This window comes from Trachemys scripta, chromosome 16, assembly GCF_013100865.1.
Source record: "Trachemys scripta elegans isolate TJP31775 chromosome 16, CAS_Tse_1.0, whole genome shotgun sequence".
In the NCBI taxonomy this organism is placed as follows: Eukaryota; Metazoa; Chordata; order Testudines; family Emydidae; genus Trachemys; species Trachemys scripta.
The window spans coordinates 12,929,633-12,954,680 of record NC_048313.1 but is presented as its reverse complement, the minus strand read 5'-3'; the positions used below and the strand labels follow the sequence as shown (position 1 = coordinate 12,954,680).

The 25,048-nt window shown below is 41.1% G+C and overlaps 1 protein-coding gene across 3 annotated transcripts in view; it reads right to left on the bottom strand.

The window, feature by feature from the left end:
• Positions 1-24,830, bottom strand: part of SPATS2 (spermatogenesis associated serine rich 2) — a 46,839-nt gene extending 22,009 nt beyond the window's left edge. The window contains exons 1-4 of one of the 3 annotated variants that reach the window (XM_034792210.1): positions 24,809-24,830; positions 16,601-16,891; positions 1,341-1,420; positions 941-1,049 (exon numbers count right to left, since the gene is read on the bottom strand). In XM_034792210.1, the coding sequence (XP_034648101.1) occupies positions 941-1,049; positions 1,341-1,420; positions 16,601-16,625 (214 nt within the window). In that variant the 5' untranslated portion in view covers positions 16,626-16,891; positions 24,809-24,830. Of the gene's footprint in view, positions 1-940; positions 1,050-1,340; positions 1,421-16,600; positions 16,892-18,328; positions 18,618-24,808 lie in introns of those variants that run through there. The other 2 variants (XM_034792211.1, XM_034792209.1) reach the window with 2 other exon arrangements.
• Between the last annotated feature and the right edge of the window lie 218 nt (positions 24,831-25,048).

Genomic DNA, 25,048 nt, shown 5'->3' with positions numbered 1-25,048 from the left:
TTCATATCTACAGCCAGCTGGAATGTGTCCTGCAGCTAATGACGTAAAGAAGTTACGTTTCAATTCTCTTAGCTGATTAAATGAAAGGATCAGTTTCGTTTCTGCTTTGGGAATATCCCACTGATCAGAATGACTCCGCCCATATAACGTTCTGTGCTGTGCTGGCTGCTTCCAGGTAACAACCCCCCTATCAGCACTGCCACGCTAAAGACTTTGGCCGTGTTGGAACTTGGACTAAACAGGGATTCAGTCCAGGTCAGAGGGTTTATACGGCTCTCTCCTCCCCAAGGACAATTCTATAAAGTTGTTCCAGGCATTAGGAGTAGCTGCACAACCCATCTGTTCTCTTAGCCAGAGGCAAAGCACCATGCGGTGAGTGTGGGTTAGTACAAGAAACAGACAAGAAGTGCAAAAAGACCGTTTCATTGGTGAACACCTCCTGTCCTACAAGGTAGGAACTCGACCAGATGCAATATGCCACCTGATCCCGATACATAAGCATGTTTCAAAAGGGAGGAGAGAACTACCCCAACATTGATGCAGACATCCCTTTTCTTGTGCACATGAGCAAGAAATGCAATGGTTAAATACTTGATATCTCCTGGATTAGGTATTGTTTGGTACAAAGTAACTGTCTTTTTTTCTCTTAAAACCTAATGGGGCGGATTCTGAATAAAATGATGGGAAGGCCGAGAGGAACATCTTTGGATTGTCTCCCAGGAAAGCCAATCTGGGAAGAGTCCGTACTTGGATACTTTGCAGAGAAGATCTGAGAGAGTCCCCAGTCACAAAGTATACATACTGTATAAAAATAGCATATGGCCCTTTCCTGAAAGCTGTACAGTGCCTGCTGAAAAGACGTGCTATTTCTAAACAAAACTCGCAGTAAACATTGTCGCTAAAGCCCAGTTACCCAGATGACGAAACTGGAGATCGTTACCTTCCATAAAGGCCTGCACTGTTCTATCCACACAGTTATCAAAGTGCTGTAGCACCAGGATGATTTCATTGTTGCTCCTGTTGGGGACCACAGCACGCACTGCACTGATCTGGAAGAGAGGAACAAGGAGTCACATCTTTGCCACTTGCTTACTTTCTTTGTACCATCACTGTAACTGCTAAGCTTGCATCAAAGGGTATTATACTGTATGGAACATGGGATCGCTTGGATATGGTTTTAATAGGCCAGGACAATGCATCTTGGAGAGCAAAACTGTCAAAACAAAACTTTAGTCAGTGAATGTTTTCCCCCATGTCTCAATTAATAGCTAAGAGAGGCACTTTCACTAGCACTTCCACTGCCAAAGGAAAGCTACAGAATTGCCCATAGTAACTCTTACCTTCTCCTTCATGTTTTCAAAGGTTCCTCCTTGGGCCATCACGGTGTTGGACTGCACATCAAAAATGAACCCTGTTGGCTCTGTAAAGACAGCGAAAGGCTGTGCTGTGAATGGTGGACATCAGGAAGAGACATTCAGAATAACCTAAGGAAACAGGTTAGCTCAGATGCTTGCCTTGCAGCAGAAAGCAGGAGACAGTTTTCTGAAGTGTCTGCTGAATGTGCAGCACTGAAGAAAAAGGCAAACAGAATGTTAGGGACTACTAGGAAAGGGATAGAAAATAAGACAGAAGATATCATAAGGCCACTATATAAATCCATGGTCTGCCCACACCTGGAATACTGTAACCACTTCTGGTCACCCCATCTCAAAAAGGATATAGTGGAGCTGGAAAAGGTTCAGAAGAGCGCAACAGAGATGATCAAGGGTATGGAATGGCCTCTGTGTGAGGAGAGACTAAAAAGATTAGGGCTGGTCAGATAAGAAAAGAGACGACTAAGGGGATACCACACAGGTCTGTAAAATCACGAATGGTGTGGAAAAAAGTGAATAGAGAAGGGTTATTTACCCTTTTCCACAATACAAAAGCCAGGAGTCACCCGATTAAATTAATAGGCAGCAGGTTTCATACCAACCTTTTTTCAGACAACGCACTATTAACCAGTGGAACATGTTGCATGGGGATGTTGTAAAGGCCAAAAATGTAACTGGGTTTAAAAGAGAACTGAGTAAGTTCATGAAGGACAGGTCCATCAGTGGCTGTTAGCCAAAATGAAGCCTGGAGAGGAAAAGGGGGTGGATCACTCCAACTGCCCTCTTCTGTACACTCTCTTAAAGCTCTGGTAATGGCCACGGTCAAGATACTGGGCTAGATGGACCATTAGTCTGACCCAGTCTGATCGCTCTTACTTTATCACCTGCAAAAATACAATATTAACTGGCTAATCCTATCACGCAATCAATGAGGATGAATAGCAGCACGGACTCGGATACATTATTGCCTAACCTCAGACCGGGAAGCAATAGCTGATCGATCTGGCACACCAGACCCTACCTCGCAACCAAAGAGTCAGTGGGACTCCAAATGATCCTGTCTGGAATGAAAAGCCATGGTAGGGGAACCGAAGTGATAAAGTCAGTGGGAAGATGGACTTGGCTGGTTAGTTGTGTCCTCACAAACCCAGATAGGCCAACTTTAATCTCCTCATGTAAGCTTGCGAACAGGAGCAGTGCTGAAGGGACCTCCATCCTGCCGCCAATAAGCCCAGCTCTAACATCTGGAACACTCAGCCAAATGAAGAATTGCCTGTGGACGGCTATCATGAACGGTACATTTTCTTCATGCGACAAAGAACCTGGGCTTCCAACATCAGGTAAGTTGGCACCTGTTGTTCTTTGGTAACATTTTTATAAAATGAGTTTTGCTAAATAAACCCTTTTCAATGTCCAAAGCGTCAAGCCAAAGGTTACTCTCTGCCTTGCCCCAGATAAAATAAAAATGATCTAACATGTTAAAAAAGCAAACTAGTTCAGTTGGCAACATCTTTAACTAAACGTATTACAGCCTGAACAAGTCATTGAAATTCTGATTCATTCTTCAGCGCCGGGCCAACTGAAATACAGAAAAAAGCACTGTAGATCACAGCAGCAAGCCAGCAACTTTTAACCACCAACAGGGTTGGTCTGATGCACTAAATTAAGTTAATCCAAGCAGCCCAATGCATCTTTTGTATTTCTGTACTAATCTTAGGACAATGTGCTTTTATTGGGCTCAATAATAAGGAACAACCAGTAACTCAAGCACCATAGCCTTTGCTCTATATTTAGCAATTTCACCTACCCGGAAATACAAACTGCAGACACTTCGATAAACATCAATAGCTACTGTTAAGTGCTACTGTAACTTCCAATTAAACGCTTATTTTCTGCCCTTCATCAATCAACTATCCTGAAAACATTTCCACTTCTCCACCCTGTGCTGGAAACAAACTTTGCATCAGGACTCTTCTGTCTTCTCCCCTAGCTCCCACACTTCAAAGTGCAGACCTAGCAACGAGTTTGCAGCTGTTGACTCCAGCTTGACGAAGTTGGCTTAGGGCTGGCTACAAAGGAGCTGATTTTATTGCAGGCAATCCATTAAAGCACTGTCATCGCCACTAGATTTGGTTCCCACTAGCCTGTAAGGGTCACATGAATCTGCAAAACATGCCATTTTACCTAGACACATACCTATGAGTGGCTGGTATGTGAGCCTACATGTGGTGGTCTGAATGGTCTAGGTATCAAGTCTTCTGGGGACAGGCAATTTTGTCAATTTGTTCCACTTTCAGACTGCATAGTTCATGTATATATTTTAGTGCATATAGTCTCGGAGAGAATACAAACAGCCCAGCAGCAGCTGTTGGTGACATTAACTGTGCTCTCGCTTTATTTCAACTCAAGCGTCAGCTGTATAGGCTCTGGAGGAAGTCAGACTTCACGGAGACCAAGTGAGACTTCGCTTTCCTCCCCTAGCCAGCACCACCTTTGCATCTCCAGGGACTTTTTTTCTTTTAAGCATGACGCAAGCTTTCAAAGAGGAGATTTGCTCATGTGCAGTTCATCCCCTACAAGGGCTGACCCAGAGCACACTGTACTGGCAGGCTGCCGATTTCCTTTGCGAAGCCTCAGGCAGATCTCCACAGCCAGACAGCTTAGCTGGCTGGACCTTCCAAGGGCAACACTACTTAGGAGTGAGGCACAATCTGCTAGAAGACCTAGACTCAAGTCAGTCATTGGCCTCTAGGTTTTAGTTCAACTGAATTCCAAGTTGCTAACTTAACCTCTCCCTCACCTTCTCTAAATAACTCTCACTAGACTTTGAGACACCACATTGACTTCACTAATTCTCAGACACTGGTGTAGCATTTAAAACAGAGGAAGTACTGGGACAGAACCGACGTTTGATGGAAAGGGCAGGTGCTCATTAAGGATACCGATCAATGGTTAAATCCTGCCTCACTCGGTTTCTCTTCCCATTCCAGCCTCACGAACAAACTTTCCCAGATTTCCAGGCCTCAGAGACAAAAGCCACTAACTTCCTGCTGTTAAACCTTTAACAGTCTTATGGTTCGTACCACTGAAAAAAGCTGGTGGATGATAAAAACCAATGTTACCAATTCCCGCTCAAACTCTTCTTTGCAAAGAAGTCCCCCTTATCTCCACCCCCAAGAATTCATGTTGCACAGTCCTGGAACAGCAGATTACAATACACTGATTTTATGTCTAACCTGCTTACTCTCAGCGCTTGCTTTAAATCAGTTTACATTTAATGAATGCAAGGTATAAACAGAACACAAAATTCAAGAAAATGTGTTTGTCTAGCACTCCCTAATCTGTTTTAGGCATGAGGATATTTGCTGGAGTGAAATTAAACAGCCAGGGGAATCAGCAAGGAACGGGAGAGCAGCTATTTCTAAATGCCAATGTATTTGTAATCCCATTTGCACATAGTATATTAGAAATTGGGATCTTAAACTTTTTTTCCTTAAAATGCTTTGCAGTTCAATTTGAAGGGGTTACAGTGGCTTTCTATGTATCAAATTCATTATAAGACTGCTCTTAATTTAGAAGACTGTGTGCAGTTTGGGATCTACGTATTTATTACAGTGGTTTTCTCTATAAAAACCTCATTATCTCACATGAAGCCAGACTATGTGATTTCCCAGCTAAAGACTTCAGGCCAGATCCTGCCCTCAGGCAATACCTATGTAAGGCCACTGACGTTAGGTTGCACAGATGTAAATAAGGGTTCCCCTACGCAGAACGTGCTCATGGAGTTAAAAATGCAGCGAGAACTATTCTGTACAGACATCACCTGGATTCACATATCTAGAAGCCAGTTCCTCCTCAATGGATTAAGCCCTCCTTGTGTTTGAATATTTCTTGCAAAGGACCCTGGAGAATTTCCTTCGCTTGAACCATGCTGTATACACTGGTTATTGCAGAGTCACACTTCCACGGGGTCTTACAGAGCAGGGGTGGCCCAATTGTGGCTCCATTTTCTGCCTATCAGACTGGGGGTGGGGGGAAGCTTGGGACCTCTGCCTTGCAGCGGGGTGGCCGGGTAAGGGCTTCTACCCGGCAGGGAGGGGAGTCTCAGGGCTTCTGCCCAAAGGGGTGCACCTGCCAGGGCTTGAGGCTTCAGCAGGAACAAGGCTGAAGCCCCAACCCCCGTCAGGCACACCCTGGCTCTCTGACTTCTGAAGACTGTTGTATGCGGCTTGAAGGATCAGTAAGTTTGGCCACCAGTTATAGTGGGTTGTTTGAGCTGAGCTGGCTTGAGATGGTTGAAATGCATCAGAGAAGGGACAGCAGTTAAACTACTCATCTCTACACCCTTAATAAAATCTTGACTCCCATTAAAAATGTTACCACCATATCAACGTATACCTTATCCTCAGGTGAAGACATGCTCTTTTCCAAAGCACAAATATAATACAACTCATTTAGTGCAGAATAAGTTAGGCCAGATCTCTGTAGTGTTGAAATGTAAGCCACACTGCAGCTATCCCATTGATTTGATGTGACAAACTCCGGAGACAATGCTAACCACCTAAATTGCTTCTTTGTTCGTAACCTTGTCTCCTCCAAAGAAGCAAATCAATAAGGAAGATGTCATCACAAATCTAGTTCCATGCTTGTATTATACCACTATTTATCATACAAATTAACTCTGGCTTCTTTAAACAGCTGCACTGAAGAGATCAGAAAGAGAATCCACTCTAGCCACATTCCATACCACTTGGTCTGCTCCAGTGATTAGTCCCTCCAACGCATGGCACACACATCAGAGCTAAGATAGACGAAAAGCCAACCGCATTCAACAAAAAGGTTAGCGGATGAGCTGCTGCACCAGTAGATATGTATCTTTCCATTTTGAATTCAAATACCGTTGTTTCCTGTCCAACTTTCTCTCTGTACACACACCAGAAGCTATAAAAGCCATGCAGTAATCCTCATTCATTTCAAACCACATTCCTGAGACTACGATCAGGCACGGCACAAGAGACATTGCCACGTTTGGTGACATTCCGTAAGGATATCTCACACTACTCAACACTCCTTCTAATGCTCTCAATTATCTATTCAATATCATTGCTTAAGTGCACCTGAAATGTTAGATAAACACTATGATATTTATGCAACTGATAGACCCTTTCAAACTAAACAAGTCTCTCCAGTGGAAAAACAGAAGACATTATCTACAACAGTAGTGTCTCAGTGTGCAAGCTTTCGAAAGATGACATAGGAAAGAAATCAAGTGCCAACAATTAAAGCAACGACCTGATAGCAAGTCAGACTGTCAGTTAGCACTGGTGAAGATAAACAGAATCTTCACTCTCTCTCCATATGTGGAGCTCGAATATCTTCATCTAACACCGCATTAACAAAGTTGACCATAGCACTGTAGTGGAGCTATAGTCCATTAAAGACTCACAAGGTAATGAAACTACTGTTTATGTAACACAGATGTGAGGCCAGTAATAGTGCAGAGAGCTGCTTGTCTGACTTCATGACGTTGCCTCTGCACAGCAAGGGGGAGGGTACATATACCCTGACCAGCAAAATGCAGGACTTGAGGGATCTGTGTGCGCCCTGTAACATTCAAATACTGTTTCAAAAAGGTTTGTGGCCAACCACATGACTTCTACAGTTCTATAGGGACAAAGCATAGAGAGTGACATGGAAAGTAACCCCTTTTCCTCCCCCTCCTGAACTGCCTCATCCTGACTGCACTGCTGTGCTTAAAGTATCTCATCCCACAAAGACCAGGCAGTGTGTCTTGCCTGGGCAACAGTGAAATATGAACCACAGTGAACTAAAGACACGGGGGATGTATAGTTTACATCTTATGCTGTGTTTTAGTTGTTCGATGCTCCATCTTCTGTTATTCCTGACAGGAAGTATCCTCTGCAGCACACTAAAGATTTAGTGCTAGGCACTCAAAGGGTTATAATCAACAATAAATAATGCCTTCTTATAGGGTCAGAAAAGTTAGCGATGGAGACACATACAATTTCCAATTCCTTATTGGCAAACAAACCTGTATTGTCCAGTTTTAAACGCCTTCCTCAACATATCTGCTCCTAGTGCGTACTGAAGCCACAGCTGCTCACTTGACCTATGAAGCCAAGTTCTTATTTCCCATTAGCCCTGCAGAGACAATACTGCTCTGGGAGACTGAGCTGGGTTCTAGTCTGTCTTGTGCAACATCACAAGAAGTCAAATTCACAAGTGTAATGTCTTCAGTGATCAATCAGAACACAGGCGGATTTTTAGATTCCACAGAGTTTGTGGCACCAGCAGTTAGAAAAATAATCTTTCAACTTGTAGGCTAAGATCATTAGCCCTGGATTCATTGAAGGAGAATAAAAACGAAATCTAACATCATTTTTACAATCCCTTTATTGACTATAATTCACTTTAAAGGGTGTCCATTGTGAGAAAAATGCTAGTTTCCAGAATAATTTTAGTATGTAGAATGATCCAGCATCAACAACACAAGACTGAAAAAAGAATTCTCTTAATTTCCAGAATCCTTGGAAGAGGCTATGAACAAGTTCAGATATTTCTTTAGCTTGTCACACAATTCTAGCCTTTCTATCCTCCCAAAAACACTTGGGACAAAAATGACACTTTCCTTAAAACAGCCTGTCTGGTCAAGACAGAAGTTACAAGACCATGACACAGTCAATGAAAAAATTTTCCTCACAGAAAAGTACTTCTGGAATTCTGGGAACTGAAGTACCTTCACTGCTGGACTGTGACTACGTAATAGCTCAGATCATTTTACTTGATAGCTAATAGATGCTACATTAGATTACATCAAACGCATTCTGAAAACGGAGACCTGTCTTGTCTACAAGGTAGAGTGGTGAACGTACAAGTCAAAATCTTCCTTCCCATGGCTTGTCTAGTTACCATCTTGCCCTGCGGTAGATGAGCGTGTGCCATTACCTACTGCCTTGTGTGGCACAGTAAGTCAACACTGGCATCAAGACTGCCTATATTCCATTCTTACGAGAGCTCACTGAAAGCCCAGTTAGCAGTGGCATAGATCTTTCAGTTAGGCAGGCAAGAAGACAAAGCTCCCTTTGGTTTCTGTTCCCTGACTAATGACCAAAATCATGTTCCCGACAAATGGCAGCTTCTGCTGCCTATCCTAGTAAAGACCCTAGCAACTGGCTGACTATGGGGAATTATGTAGCATAGATGCTTGAAATCCCACCCAATAAAACTTCAGCGAAACTGTGAAACATTTATAGTCACGATGGCTTTTCAGGTCAGTGGTAACTGCTCTCACTCTCTCTGGGATAACACATCAGACCTTTGCTAATATGAAATAAAAAGCTATTTAAAAAAATGGAATTTTACTGCAGGCTAAGAGCAGCTTGAATTTGCTCTAATTACAAGTTCTCTTCAGCTGTTCCTGGATCACAGTGGTCATTAAAAGTCAATGGTGGATATTGCAGAGAAGGCCAAACCTGAATTATTGTTGAGCATTATTTTCCTAGGACAAAGTGAATTTGTCTCCATGGGATTAGGCTGATAAAAAAATAGTATTACTTTACCATTGATCTTCTACCATGTCCTGGGGTCACTGAAAGACACAGAAGATCTATGCAGAAATTAACATCTCAAAATTCCTTAAAAAAAAAAAAAAAGCTACATAAAACTATTCTCTAAGCCTTAAATACCAAAAGTTGTCATGGCTTCACTGGCACCAGGACTCAAGGAATCATGCTTTCTGAATGCACAATGCGACAAGTCTATTTTTAAAAAGTAGCTATACTTTGTATTCCACATTTATAGCTGTTTGTGAATTTTAGCAGCGTATCTTGCTGTGCTTCCCACCTTTGTAGAAGTATTGCTCCTGTAAGAGAATGGAGCCACAGATGTGAAGTGCCTTCCACAAAGTTACACAGCAAGTCAAAGGCCAAGTTGGGACTAGAGCCCAGATCCCCTAACTGCCCATTGCTGCTCTAGCCACGAGAGAGGGCACTGCGTTTCCTCTCCAGCACCAATCATACAGCACCAGAGCAACAGAAACATTCACACTTTACCAAGACTGAATATACATCAGGTTTACAAAGTGTAGCTTCACCACGGCATTTCAGGTTGTGGAGAAGGCAAGTTAAAGTCTCCTCATGGTTTTTGCACCTTTCTTCGTGGTCCCTGGGGAAGAACGTCTTTTTCATGCACACACCTATTCACACACAAATGAAAACACTAAGATAGGATTTTAAAAGACAGGTTGGTTAATAAACCTGTATCTTAAACTCCTCCTCCCGCCCCAAATCACTTGTGTACAGCCTGCTCAGATAAAGAAATCCAGGCTTGAGGCCTCAATCTGTTTCTATGGAAGTTATTTTTAACAGCACAAGGGCCCTGTTGTGATCTCACTGTATTGTCAGCCAGGGGGAAAAAGTGGCAGTTGCATACAAGGAGTCTGTCTAGACAAAAATATCCTTTACTTTCCTCTACAACATTCTAAATACATCTCCAAGTAGGATACGGCCTCTATAAAGTCAGAAATAAGAAACATTGTATTTGAAGGTCGTCAGCTCATAAAGTTTTAATTAAAACCTCTCACTGACAGTCTTATACTGTCTACCACCGTGAAACTCTGCGTGTTGTGATTCAAAGACTTCCTTCACAGGTGAGCAGATTAAACCTGCCAGCGATCGGATCCTCGAGTTTGACACCTGTGAGATGGGAATGGAATCCTCTGGACTACACTGCACTTTTAATTGGGCAGCAGGATGCATTTCCAGCGTATGGACATACGTTCCTTTGGAGGCGAAGGGATGGAACAGAACAGCACTAAACAAATTAATATTTTAAAAGGTTTCATATTCTCCCCAATAATCTAGCTACAAAGAAACAGGATAGAGAATCTCTGTACACTAATTAGTGCTGCTAGAGTGCCTACGTTAGCCATTGCCGACAGCCGAGGCCTACCCAAATATGTGAAGATGGCATTTCGACTCTAAAGCCAGACGTTTCAAACCTGACAGTTTAGTCCCAAGGTAAAACTCCCATAAGACGTAGGGAAAGTTGATGGTATGAAGACAGTGCCCTTAAGAGCACAGTGCTTCCTTTACAGGAGACAGGTGGAAACCATTCCAAAACATCTCTAAGTATTCAGCCAGTTATTAGCTACTGATTCAATTTAGCAGTCACTGGCTCTCTGCTACTTACAAGTGACAGTAAGTCACAGCTGGCAATTTTAACCCAAGCCCTGCACATCGTTTTGAATTAGCAAGTAATGCAGCAAGAGAAGAGGGAAAACCTTGCTGCCTTCAGCTGGCTAAAACCTAAGAAATAAACCATAATTTAACCAGCAGAATTTTCACTTCACCCCATGTAGTTCCCATCTGCAGCTGGAAAATGACAGCAAATTAAATTACAACTGCACATTTCCAGCTACTTTTCTAAAGACAATGCTGTTAATACTCCAATGCACAGCGTGTTACGGTATAAAAATATCCAGCAACTTCTTACTCCACCGTTACCCTCTGTGCAGCATCTCTTCATGTCAAATCTGTTGACTTTACTTACAAGCCAAGTTCTACTCCTATCAATGACAGAGGGGCACACTGGAAACTTTTATCCCTTGTGTATTATCAACAAAGCTACCAGCAAAGTTCTGAGCTGCAGAATCTACTGCCTATTGTCAGAGGCAGAAAGAACTCTGCTGAATTATTCGGATCACAAATTCAAATTCGCAGAATGGGCATTTTAAAAAGTGGTCTTGATTTATAAATTGAAAACTATTGCTAATGAAGGTCACCAAGAGAAAATTAATAGGAGTCCCCCATAATTTGATTGTCCATTTCCTGCATAAACTTTGAACTCTTTCCAGAGTGCGGCTGCTTTACTGACACGTCTGCCTTTGGCTCTCAGACCAAGCAGCAGCCTCTGTTTCACTCTCCTCCCAGCCCGACGGGAAACAGCAGGGTAATGTGCATTAGTGGGGGCCGGCTGGAAAATGAAGGTGAAGGAAAGAGCTTGGCAATACAAATAATGATGCTATTATTTCAGGCAGCAATGAATCAGCAGAACCACCAAACTACCCAAAATATTTACGCAGACAGTTAGCCCCACTGAGAGTGCCTTTCCTTTGCATCTCTAAGCAGTTCCAGAGGGAATAAGTTAGTCACAAGTTTAAATGAAACATACGGTATAACCCAGATACAGTCCAACAGCTGGACTCAAGGAACTACATTTCAAATGGAGATTCTAGGACTGCATTAGGGTGCAGTGGTTTCTTTGCAGTATAGATCTTTCAGTAAAAAGTTATAATTAACGCAGCATTATGCACAAGATACAAAGTGAATATATGCCAATACTTTGCATGCAAACTTTCAAAAGACTTTAAAAATATCCTTCTGCATAGTTCAGAGGGAAATTCCACTCTCTGGTGCTTCAAGGAGGAGAAACAGATGAACCCATGATTTGGTTTCAAAACTGCTGCGTTATTAAAAATAGTTACAGCTCCTCTTACAAATCTTTCAGTAGTTCTCGCTGAGGCTTTGCTGTAGAGCAGAGGTGGCTTTTTTGAGGGAAAAGATGCATCAAAATATCCGAGAATAAAAATATTCCTTCACTAGCCAGGTTTTTTGTTTTTTAAACAAAGCAGTTAAAATCGCTGTTGACTAAGTTAAGGCTATAAAACAAAACAATTAAAGAGCTGATTGAAAATTCAGTCCAGGTTCAAACATCTCTATTGACTCTGACCCTGTATCCCTGCTTGCTGTCCACATGTATGTTCCTGATTCCTTTACTGCTCTGTAGGCACTTGGTGTGTCTCCAATACTCCTCTGTAGGCTCTCCACATGGCCACCTGCTACAAACCCTGCTGGGGCTCCTCATGTAGGCAACTGAATCAGGCTACCCACATTCAGTAAGGGACCTGCAGGTCCCCACAATGAAAGTTTCTCACAGATAACTGCTTTCCCTGCCCCTTTCCAATGCTCCCTTATACATTTCCCAGGCAGGCTCCCTATCTAGCTAGGTTAATTCCCCTCTGCTATCTCCAGATGCATTTTTCTCTTCAAGTTTGTTCATCAGTTTAATTGTGCGGCGTTGTTGCTAGCGGTGAAATTTAGTAGTCCAATCATTCATGACTCAGTATTTCAGCCCCTGAATGTCTATCATTTTGATACAGCATTTTGTGCTATGCAGTAATCTTCCCCAAGAATGCTAACCTCTCTCAGAGTCCTTCTATAGATAAATCCTGACTTAAGGACCAGTTCAATGTGGGAGCTCCCAGGAAAATCCTTGGAGAACAAGAACTCCTTTCTTCAGGTAAAAAGCTTGAATTGTGAAATCCAGTCACATTAAAATGTTCATTGATAAAATGATTCTACGGCAGCAGACAATTCAGTTAAAAATAAATACTCAGAAAATTGACAGGATGTTTCAAAGATAGAGGTAAATTTGTCAAAAGGGCGTAAGTGCCTTAAGGAGCCTACATCTGATTTTCAAAAATGACTAAGGCACTTGAACCTAAATCGCACTGAAAGTTATTGGCACTTTGGCTCTTCAGTGCCTAAGTCACTTTGGCTCTTCAATGCCTAAGTCACTTTTAAAGATAGGCATTACGCATTTTTGAAAGTGTTACATAAACATTTAAGAAATGTGGGTAACAATATTTTGAAGTTCTATTGTTCAAGCAATTTGAGTTATAACAACCCTCTCTCCAAAACAGTACAGTTTGCAAAAGGTTTGAGAAAGATTAGCTGTAAACCCAAAATTCCTTGACCAATTTCCTTCAACTGTTCAGAAAATGTACTAAGATTCAAATCACAAGGATTTCTTTTAAAGAAAGTCTGAAGAGTATCCACAAGGCTTACAATCGAAATCTTATTACATCTTAACTATAAAACTGCTACCAATCCATCCACCAAAAGTCTGAATAATAATTAACGATTACCTCGGCACTGTATCTTCTACAATAAAGAGGACAGGCATAAGATAGATACAAGAACAAGGAAAGTAAGGTCTAGAGAGAAAAGGAATAAAGGAGGAAGTTTATTTCCACTAGGAACAGTTATTATCTGGAATAAATAATTACAATGAGCAAAAAAGATGACGACTAATTCAAAAGAAGAAATGGACCTAACAACATACCTCTTATTCTAAATGATCCTATATGTATATATTGAATACCTCTCCACGCCTAATAGCTCCAGCAGTGCCCAAGGCAATATCAGTTTGCTAGAGGTAACTGTTATACTTTGGAACACAGGATGTGAGAATATCAAGTGTGGACAGCTGGGTGTGAAACTAAACCAGATGGCTATTTGCATATTTCCGTGGTCTGTGAAAGAAATGCACTTGTGTACATTTTGTGGCTATTATAGATGCTACATGTTGTGCAAAAGCCATATTAAATGTAGGCAACAAAAACCTATTTTAGTGTCATTTGGAGAGGCAGATACAACTGGCAGGTCAAAAAATGCATGTGTAGAACGTAAAGCTACTTCATTCAGTTCATGGCGAGATGCGAGATTAAGTATTACGTGACTGTTGTGCCCGAAGAAGGTTGCCCAACACACTAGACAGTCTTTTCTCTGGACTTGGGAAGGAAGCAGGATGGTGGTGAGGGTCACAGTATGATCCTGTTCATAAATATTAATTTGAGATACGAGGAGCAAACAAAACCCACAACGTACATCAAGAAGATTTTCTTAAAGGAAGGTTTAATAGGGAACAGTAGTCCCAATGAGATCAAAACTAAGTACTTGTATAAGTGTTTGTAGGATCAGGGCTTTAATGAAAACAAATATCAGTTTTAACCACCAAGATAAATCTAGAAATTATTTTCTTTGTCGGGGATAAATTAGGTACTCAATTTTGTTTGGCAGTTCAGACAAAACAGTAAATTAATAGGAAAACCAGGTAGGTTTATATAAATTTCAGAGACAGAATAAAAGCTTCATTTCCCTGAATAAAAATTATTTGGCACTATTCCTTTGCCATAAGACACTCCAGTGAAGAACAGCAGGAGTTCACTTTTCCATAAATTGTGGAAATGGTATAAAAATCCATTAAAATATAAAAAACGAAACACACCAGCTCATCACCAACTGATTTTAATATCTTCATAAATTAGCGCTGACTTTACCGTGCGCCTGATAGTCCTCTATTTCTCCACTGACCTTTGTTCTCTGGGATACAAACAAATCCTGTTACAGAAATACAAAACTATACCGTCGCAGAATGGCAAGTGGGCTAATCATTGCAAATGAGATGTCACTCACTACTATAAACTATTCAGTTGTGGTATCTATTTCCAGACATTACAGCAGAGCCTACTAATGCGACCATAATTAATGCAGTATTAGCATTTAAAACACCCTGGAAAAATCATGTCCTCTAGAAATAACATTTAGGCCTAGGTCAGAAGTTGTCAAACTTTTTCATAGGGTGGATCACATCGGTCATTGCACTCTAACAGCTGGCAACCAGGAGAGTCCAGCCAGCCTGGGAACCTCTGCTGTAGGGTAAAGCTGGATATGTAAGCCAGAATCTCAGACCAAACCATAACCTTTGAGGGCAACAGCCAGGGAGCAAGTCTTTCAAGTGCAGTTGGCTACTCAACAGTGGTGAAATGTCCATATGTTTAGTGTACTTTTGGATCCCATGTCAAAGACATCATATTTAAATGGTCTCTGGTTTGAACCCAGATCAGGGAAGTGGTGACCACAAGGCAGCCTCACACACACATCTGGCATCTGTTCAATGTCTATAAAACAGCTAAGTGGTTTCAGACTGGTTCCTAGTGGGTAGGTGCCCACAGCCACAATCACAACTGGTGCCTTTGTTTAAAGTTCCAGCAGATGACCGAATCCATGTAGTATTATAAATAGTAAGCTCGTGAAAAACCCCACACACACTTAGGACATCTAGCCTAGTCCCTGAGTTTTGGCATGGAGACCAAACTACTTTCCCACTCCCAGAAGTGATCCCTAGGGCAAGGGGGAAGTGTCTTACAAAGGCAGTTTGAGGAAACTTGCACGGTCACTGCCACTTCTGTGGAGAGGACATCAGTTTATCCTGTCATCAACCCAGAACCTTTCGTTAGCTCTAACATGGACAAAAACATTTGTCTAGAATTTGGTCTAAACACTTATACAAGAAGCTGGAAAAAATAGCAGAAATATTGGAAGGGTCGTTCAACTTAAAAAAATATATATATCAGACCTCTGTCCAAACATCTTTACTTGTAACCCTAAGACCCTGTTCTTGCAATGCTTCGCGTGCAGATGGACCCTGCAATTGCACGGAACTCCATTTCCTTTATGCAGACACAGAGGTTTGCCTGTGTGCATCCCACTGCAGGATCAGGGCCTAAGACTGTTACGTCTGAAACAGATTAGAAACAAAGTTATGTTCCTCTAGGATTTCAGCTTGTTTGCTTTGTGCATTTGACAGCATGATGTAGCTAGTCAGTCCCACCATTCCCCTGTTGTCTTTCACAGAGCAAGAAAAGAGAAACATTTCAAAAAAATAGGGCAGCAATTTTAAAGACAAAAACTGTCAGGATGGCTTGGAGGCAGGTGTAATACCTGAGATGAATTTTAATTTTTTAAGTACTAGATTCCAACTTGACAGTATCCCTTTAACTTTGAGATGTTGTTATGCATATACAGTCATTCTTCACGAGTATTTTAACAGCACACAGAGCATGTGACAAAGACACTGTCAGACCACTTCTGAAAGGAAGCAAACTTGGTCATCACTTCTGGAGTGAAAGAACGATCATACAAAATGCTAATGACCAGAGAATGCCCATAGCTTCATCAAGTCCAATGTGTGATATGGACATCTATCCAAACTCACATGCAACAGCAAAACAGTGTCCCCACAAGAGATTATTTTGGTTCTAGTAGATCACATCTTATTTCCACACAGGCTGATTGCAAATACGGTGCAACATTCACACTGCAGTGGAATTGCCTAGAATCAGATGCTATCTGGATGAACAACTGAAGTGTTAATGGAAACAAGACAAAAACAGGAACTGTCTGGAGTCCACTAAAGTAGTGGGGACAAGCTGACAAGTTATGTTATCAGATTTGAAAGGGACAGGGAGAGCAATTATCCTCCAAAGTTGTCAAAGTTTTTCCAAACTGATCACTTCAGAACCAATAACCATATTAACTGATGCATGATCCAGCCAAGAACGCCTCATTCACATGTAATCTTACCTTTCTGATTTTGTTTCTTAGACATCCCTGTGTATTTGTTTTTATGGTCAATTAATTATATGAGGGGCGAAAAATAGTCCTCTCCCTTGAATAATGTGGCTGACAGCTGCAATTCACACGTCGTCTTGTATCAAAAGGAAATGGCAAATATCTGGTATGGATGGCAAATGGGAGCTAGAGTCGTCAGAAATTCTGCTGACTGAACAGCAAAGCACTCTAGGCGCCTTCCTCTCAACACCAACTTATCAGGATGCCTGAAGGTAGCAGCTCACATTGTCCTTTTCCCAGATTCTGAAAGTAAAAACAAAACAAGAAAGGAATTAAGTTAGAAAACTCCTGCTGTATTAGCCATGTCTGTAGAGGAACTCTCCTAGGGTACTGGGCTCTTCTGGGTAATGCTTTTTAAAAATAAAATGTATGTTGCTTAAAGGGCACTGTAAAACTACCAGTAAAAAAAAGAAAATCTAAACACAAAGCAGCAAGGTCTCTAAAGACTTTGCCCTGAGTTTCAGCAATCGTGCAGTTCTGGAATTCAGAGTCAGTGTAGCCTTTACAAGACAATTTTATTGACGCACAGAGGCATTACGGCCAATTTATGACCCATTATAAAAACAGCTGTCTAAACTGATAGTAGCATGGAGATTACATTTCTGTATGCAGGGTTCATTATGCAAGGGACTAAGAGCCCGAATTCCTATATTAGACAATAACATTTAGCAGAACTTTCATTCAGGAATCTCTCTTCATGTTAAGGAGTGTTACCAAGTTCAGTTTGAGCAAGGCAACAACATTACGTTGCTCTGATTTTTCTCTAACCACACCCATAGTTTCTGTACTTTATTTCAGCAAAGAACATGATCACAATTGACTAAAGCAGGAATAGTTCTCGCTCTGCATTGCATGGTTTTTAATTTGAAGAACTGAAGGGGTCAGTGATGTTACTGTTCTTGCTCCCATTAATTAGTGCAGGAGCCTTGATAGCAGTCACCACAGTCAGGCGTGACAGGCAAAACAAAGAACAACAAGGTACCAAGACTAAGAAGGAATTCTCTGCTACTCTAAATTGGCACAGCTCTGTGGAGCCAGCTGCCCCGCTAAAACCTTACAGCCACATTCAGAAGGAAATATAAAAACTCAATGAAGAGCTGATAGTAAACCCCTGCTTAGGCACGTGTGCTAAAGACATTCCCGGGATATGGTTTACACATCTAGGGGGGAAAAACTAGGAGTCCTTGTGGCACCTTAGAGACTAACAAATGGATTTGGGCATAAGCTTTCATGGGCTTTGATGAAGTGGGTTTTAGCCCATGAAAGCTTATGCCCAAATACATTTGTTAGTCTCTAAGGTGCCACAAGGACTCCTCGGGTTTTTTTTGCTGATACAGACTAACACGGCTACCACTGAAACCTGTCACCACATCTAGGGAACGCAGCAACACTAGCATAATACAAGAAACCAGTAACACTGGCCAACTGAACATTAACAGATTCCTACAACACAGGTGCTTATACAAATGTATTTGATTTATAAATGAAGTATTTGCTATAACTAAAACTTTCCAAGCTAAACTATACAAGTGTTCAAAACATTTTTTACTTCTAGTCACAGAACTCAAACACACTTTTTACAATCACGAGACGTACGCTCTAAGATACAGAGGAAGCTGCTAGAACACAATCAAGGCTCAGTGTACTTTGAAAGCTGCATGCATAAGAGAGCCCTTTTACCTGTCAGCAAAGCTCTTGGAAGGAAGGAAGGAAGGAATACAAACTCCTGTCTTGCTGCCTTCAGCTCTTGGAATTAAATAACTCAATTGGTTAGGTTCTGGTGCCTTGAGGCACACCCCACCCATTACATTTGGAGTATGTCAAATGAAATTCTGAAAATAAAATGAGATCCCCACAAAAGCCAGGAAATTTAGTGAAGGACTAAATCTTCAATATTTGGATAGAACAAGGGAACCAGCTGAACTTTTTCCTACTGCCAGGACCTTCAGAAAATCATTGCTTGCAGAAACACCGGCAATGCTCAAAACAGATGTGCTCTGGCTCGTCCGAGTACGTGTAAGTTTCATTTCCCCACCCTCCTGGCTGTGAGCAGGCAGTACATTGTAAATGATACAAGGATCCTGCTTTGGAAATGCTAGAACTGAATTGCTGTGGATTTCAAGATAATTCCTGTTCAGGAGAAGGAATGTGGTATATACACACACTTGTGATCACAGAACTAGTACCCAGAAGTCTATTTTTGTAGGATCTTTCAGGAACATAGCTATAATGTAAGGTCTTGTGCAACATTTACTTTCAGAAAACAAAACAAAACAGCTTCTGCGATTCAGAGTAGTGTGTGAAAGTACCCAGGCAATTTTAAATACAGAAGCAACATTTTATCTATAACGCCTGACCAGAGGCGAATTAGAGGTTTGTGGGGCCCTGAGCCAAAGCAAATGGGAGCCTCCACACCCTGATCCGGCTCCGCCGGGCGGGCGAAGCACATATGGGTGCAGGGGCACCTATTTTTCCAGGGGCCCACGCCCCATTGGCTCAGTGTTTAATCTGCCACTGCACCTGACAGTCCCCTTAAGTGAACCTCCTTGCTTTATGGGATTGTCTTAACCTTGATTTTTTGTTTTTAACAGTACTTTTGACTGTGGATTTTCTATAAATGCAAATTCCTGGACAGTAAATAGCTAGAGAGATGCCTCATTCAGATAATAGATGGCAGCAATACATTTAAATAGCCTAATGTATTATATATCGCTCTTCTCCAATGCCTTTTATCTGAGGATCTCAAAGCACTTTGCAAAAGGTAAGCCTCTCCAACTGTGAGGTAAGTTATGTCTTCATTTCAAAGAGAAAAATAATTGCAGTAATTAAGTTTTGGAAAAAACAAAGGCATTTACCAGCAATTATAAGTTATTATTTACCAAGCCTGACAATATCATATAAATGATACTCTAGTAATGGATCAAAGGAATGTAGCCATTGATAAATCTGATAAGCATTAAATGGCTGGCCATTAAATTCTCAAGGATGGAATCAATAGTACATTATCAAATGAAACTGGCAGGGTGGAAACATCACTTGGACAGTCGGAAGCAACTTCAGCTTATGTTAATATTCAGTTTCATAAAGTTGTGCAACATTCACAACCAGATGCCGTGTAAATAACTGACCAGCAAGGAAATTGCAACATGGTTGTTAGATGAAAGGCTTAGACAAATCACTTTTGTTTTTAAAAACGAAGTGGAAGCATCTCTTTAAATTCCAAGACCGGTAAAATAACCAAAGGGTAGTACAAGTTAAAAAAAATTGCAAAGGATAGTGTATTTAGTCAGAAAAGATATCCCAACATCTAAGACATTAGGTATGGTATATTTCAATAAAATCTGTATAAAAACAAATATTAACCTTTAAAAACCGCAAGAAAATTTAAAAAATGAATTAATATCTGATTGGTTGGATTTTAAGTAACTCCATTATGAAATTTATATCCACAGATTATGTAGGACCTATAAAGAAAAAACTACAATAATTTGTGCTTCTTTTTCTGGCTCTGGAGCAATTAAGCTGTTCCCAGATCTGTGCAGTCACTTAGCTGATTACATAAAATAGGATGTGAAAAAGAAATTAGCGTTTCTAAAGTAGCTTGAAATTTAGAAGTAAAAAAAAACCACAATGTTTTCCAAACGGAATAACAAGATGAGCAGGGATATATTTTCAAGCTTCTTTATGCCTTTATTGTAGGAAGTACCAACTTTAAAATATACTCATCCATAGCCTCTTTTAAGAATACTATGAGAATAGTCTAGGACTGATAATTAGTCAATATTTAAACTCACCGGCTATCTAATGTTTGCCGGGAGGAAAAGTATGTACCTGGTGAAAGCTTTGCATGGGTTATCTATTAAATAAACTAAAAAAGTTGCTTCTGCTGCTGCTATCCTGAAGCCTAAAGGACAAATCTGCTACTTAGAAGGATTTTTCCCATTTTCATGTTGGGATGTCAAGCAAGTAGTGTTGGGTTTTTTTCTCTTGAGCTTAAACAACATAATTTGTGCTATACAGTAGCATCTGGCTAATTGGCTTTTGAGTAAAGTAGTCCCTTACCAAGCTATTTTAATCTTGTTGATCAAGCACACGGAAGTCTGTGATTCTACACACAATGCCATTTTACTAGGATAAATCTTTCCATTTGTAATTTATAATCATTCACAAAAAGTAACTATTTCCAAGATACCAGGATGACTACCATCAGCAGAGGCCCCAAAAAACAAAGATGTATATCCAAAATATTATGCACCCTGCCTTTGTAACACACACACATGGACACAGGATTAAAGACCAGTTAAGTACCATGTACTAGAAGTGCCCCCAAATTAACCTAGGAATCCAACGTATCGCATTTTGTCTTACCACAAACAATACTTAGAGCCGTAACAGGTTTCATATACCTGCTAGGGATAGGAATAGCGAGAATAATTAAGAATACTTTAACCAAAAACAACAACGTTTTCTTTTTTGTTGTGTCCTGTGTCCCCGCAAAAAACCCTGCCTCCCAGCTGACAGCATTCACTTTATTTGTCAGCCTGCACTGGACCTCTGACACTTCCTCTTTAAGCAAACGCCAAAAAAGCCATATAATTCCAACTGCCAGCATCATTAAAGCTTGACACAGGCCTCCATCATTCCTCTTCGAAGACCTTTAGCTTTTCCGCTCCAGAAGAGATTTAAACCTGGTTCACAGGCTAGTGAGCCCAGATAGCCCCCATCACACACTAAACGGAACGTGCTCAATGTTTTGATAACAGCAGGTTAGCTTAGGTATCTTCTGTCAGAAGAGGGAACAGAATATGTCCAGGAGTTCTGGAACAATTTGTATAGTGGAGGTACTGAGAGCCACTGAACTAAGCTGTCAACCCTACATATGATGGAAACCACTTCAAGCCAGGGGTGCAGCAGTGCCCCCCGTTTCAGCACCCATGAACATGCCAGACAGTGGTAAAAGCTATTAGAAAAGCATGACAGGAACTGATTTTTGAATCTATACAATCAGATTCCAGAAGAAAAAAAGGCACATTTAATACACAGTGCTATTAACAACTTGGCATGGAGAGGAGGGGAGAGGTAGAGGGGAATTTTTATGCACTCTGGCCTCCTTGGTTTTCTGAGCACAGGTCTGAAAGTGTCTCCAATACCAATGGCCCCAGGGGAATCTCTGTTTGCACAAAGCAGCTTTTTTCCCCTGCCCCAGACTAATCCTTTGATGTTTCTAGGAGAGGAAAGCAAAATCATTTTGTAAAAAACAAAATCTTTTCCTACTATCCCATTCAAACTTTTATTCCGGATTTTTCCATATGGAACATATTTTGCTCTAACCAGTTCATTATTTTGTACAAGAATGAACTGAATATTTAAATAGAGAGATGTCGCTGTCTATGGTCTCCTTAAATCCACACTTGTATTGTTCCTTCAATTAAAGCATTATGAAGAGCACAAGCTAAGCATTACATAGTCTAGAACATACATACCTCTTACAATCTAGTTTTATACAGTCTTACACCTTAGAGAAGTGAAAATGAACACCGCTCAGAACACACTGATTATTTGTTGCACAAACACACAACATGTGTGCACACGTAGATGCAGTATACAAAGGTCAAAAGCAAAAGACAACCATTTTACTTTTCCACCAATTTCAGATCACCACACCACCCACCAGTAGACTGCATTAGCTAATGCCAGATCATACCATGTTTTACACAACTGTATAGTGAACGGATACCATCCAATGTAGGATTGTTTTTATAAGACTTGCATATTAAAAAAAATTGCTGTAGTCTAGTGACTAGTCAGAGAACTGGAAGCAAGAACTCTCAAATTCCAATCCCAGCGCTACCACTAATGTGCTATGTGGCCTTGGGAAAGTCAATTCACTTCCATGCACCTACTGTAATGTGGGGATAATTCACATCTGTTGCAAAGTGTTTGTATTGGTGTAAAGTGCTGAGTATTACTCTGGTCTTCAACTGTTTCGTTCCAAGCTCTTTGGTCCTGAGGGAGGTATGTGTGCCACACACACAGTGTAATCAGGCCCTGTACAGAAACAGAATCTCTCATGCTCTAGCAGCCATTCTGGATGGGTCTGCATCCAGCCCAGCTTGGCCGGAAAAACAATTTAGCCAAATGAGAGGAGACAAAGACATTGCATATTCATGTGAGAAGAGGAGACAAGAATAGATAAGGAGGAGTTGAGTAAAGGGAGCAGAGACTAGCAGAAGTCCCTGTCTCCAGATCCCTGGTAGAAAATGTAGACGGAAAGAAAGAGATAGAGATTCTTGTCCTGATGGTATTTTAGTGTCTCTTACAACCAGCTGTGAAGCTCTAAGGCATACTTTGGACTGCAGCTGTATGCGTACTCTGTCAGGTGTTCCAGGCCATGTCTAAGTGCATTGCCACCACCGTCGCTTTATCAAAATTCTTACTTCCCTATTGCAGACATTTCTTAACTCTTCATTCTATAAAACCTTCCATTAGAGATCTCAAAGCACTTTGCAAACATTAAATACACTTCAAGACTGTCCCCCAAGAAGTAATAATGGATATGAACTGTTTGCTCTTTAGATGAAGCTTGTTCAAATAGATACACACAGAGTTTCTCTCTCTTGTTTGTTGTTAAACCACCATGATTACTTTAAATAGCTTTCTGGGTTTGAAAGACACCAAAATAAGATTTTTGTTCGACACTGACCTATAGAAGGAATTTTATTTTAAATGAGCTGGTGTCTTTTTGGCTATTCTTTCAACATAATCTGTAAAAGATTTCCTTTAAAAAGTTCAGCTAGCATTAGAAGAGGACTTGCATCCAAAGAGGACTTACTGGAAGTCTCAGAAAATGTATGCTGTTAGATCTCCTGCCTTAACTGAAGGGGCAAAGGTGTTGAATCCTTAAGATCTCCTAAATTAAATAGGGGTTAACAACAAATAAACGATGACTTTTAAGAAGTCCCTCTGAAAGTTCCTTTCTCTCAGTTGCTCAGTTTTCACTCTGCTGGCTCTTGTGATGTCAGCTTGAGTGGTCCAAGTCTATCAAAGAGTCACCCAACAGACAGTACTTGATATTTTAAACTTAAAAACAAACAGATTTAAAAAAACTCACACCTTCTTTGTATTAATAAAGAGTTTATAAAAAACATGTCTCTATCCCCATTCTTTGCAGGTCACCGCTTCCCTTTGTCTTGAATCTAATTAGCCCCTTTCGCTTAGGGACTATACTGCATTTGTTCAGCAAAATCATAAAATAATTGAAAGCCACTTGAAAAGTAATCTACAATCCAATACCCAAATCAACTCTCCCTCAAAACAGAAGTATATGCTGGCAAACCCTTAACTACAGTGGCTCCAGCAACCACCACTACTCTGTACATTTGTGATGCAGAACAAATTAGCTGATAGATATGTATGACTTCTGTGTGGATTGTGTCAAATGTTTCCCATGGAGTTTTTGATTTAACACAAATTTTAGTGGAAAGTATGATTTCCTTGAAAAAAAATATTTTTATTGGAAAAGAAGAGTTTTCTGTTTTCCGACTAAATGATTTTTCATCAGAAAACTGAAAACTTTATTTTTTTCAGTTGTAAATTTAGATAAAACCAAAACATTTTGATTTTGTTGAAGTTTTCTACCAAAAACTAAACATTTTACAGCCAGTGCTAAAAGTTAATAAACCAGCCTGTAAAACATTCCCCCCCACACACACACACAGAGCTGCCCAACAGATTCTTTATTAAATGTTACATGTTAAATGTTTGAATAGTCAGGGAAACCATGCCAAAAACCTGCGGATTCCAAGCACCGTCCTGCCCATTTTTCTCCTCGCAGTATTACCTGCCTTTCATCAGACATATTCCTGCTGCCTCATTCCCAGTCATCATTTCTTATTTGCAGGATAGTAACGCCTGCAGGCCCCAATGGGGATCGGGCCCCCATTGAAATGGCTGTCGTATAAACACAAGATCCCCAAAGAGTTTACAGGCCAGGATGTAACAAGTGGGTGTAATATACAGACACAGGGAGTAGGGGCGAGATGGTGAGAGCAGCAGGACCCTTGGCTGTGTATGTGCCGGTGTGCAGTACAAATCAGGAGTCCGTTCCCACGGACACAGCTGACACCAGTGACCTTAGTCTCCCCTTTTATGTTCTCCCACCTGCCATTGTACATCTTCCTCATCACCCGCATTCAGCCGTTCGCCCCAACTCCTTGCTGGGTCATCCTCAAAGCCCCCACCTCTTCTCGTTGCTCTATCACAGAGCCCCCAGAGCGTCCCCTGCTCCGCTCCGCCTGCTCTCCCCCCAGCACCACCCTCATCGCCCCCTCCTTTCACCCTCCCACCCTCCTCCTCCATCAGCTCTCTACCCCCTCAAGCTCCCCTCCCGCCTATGCCCAC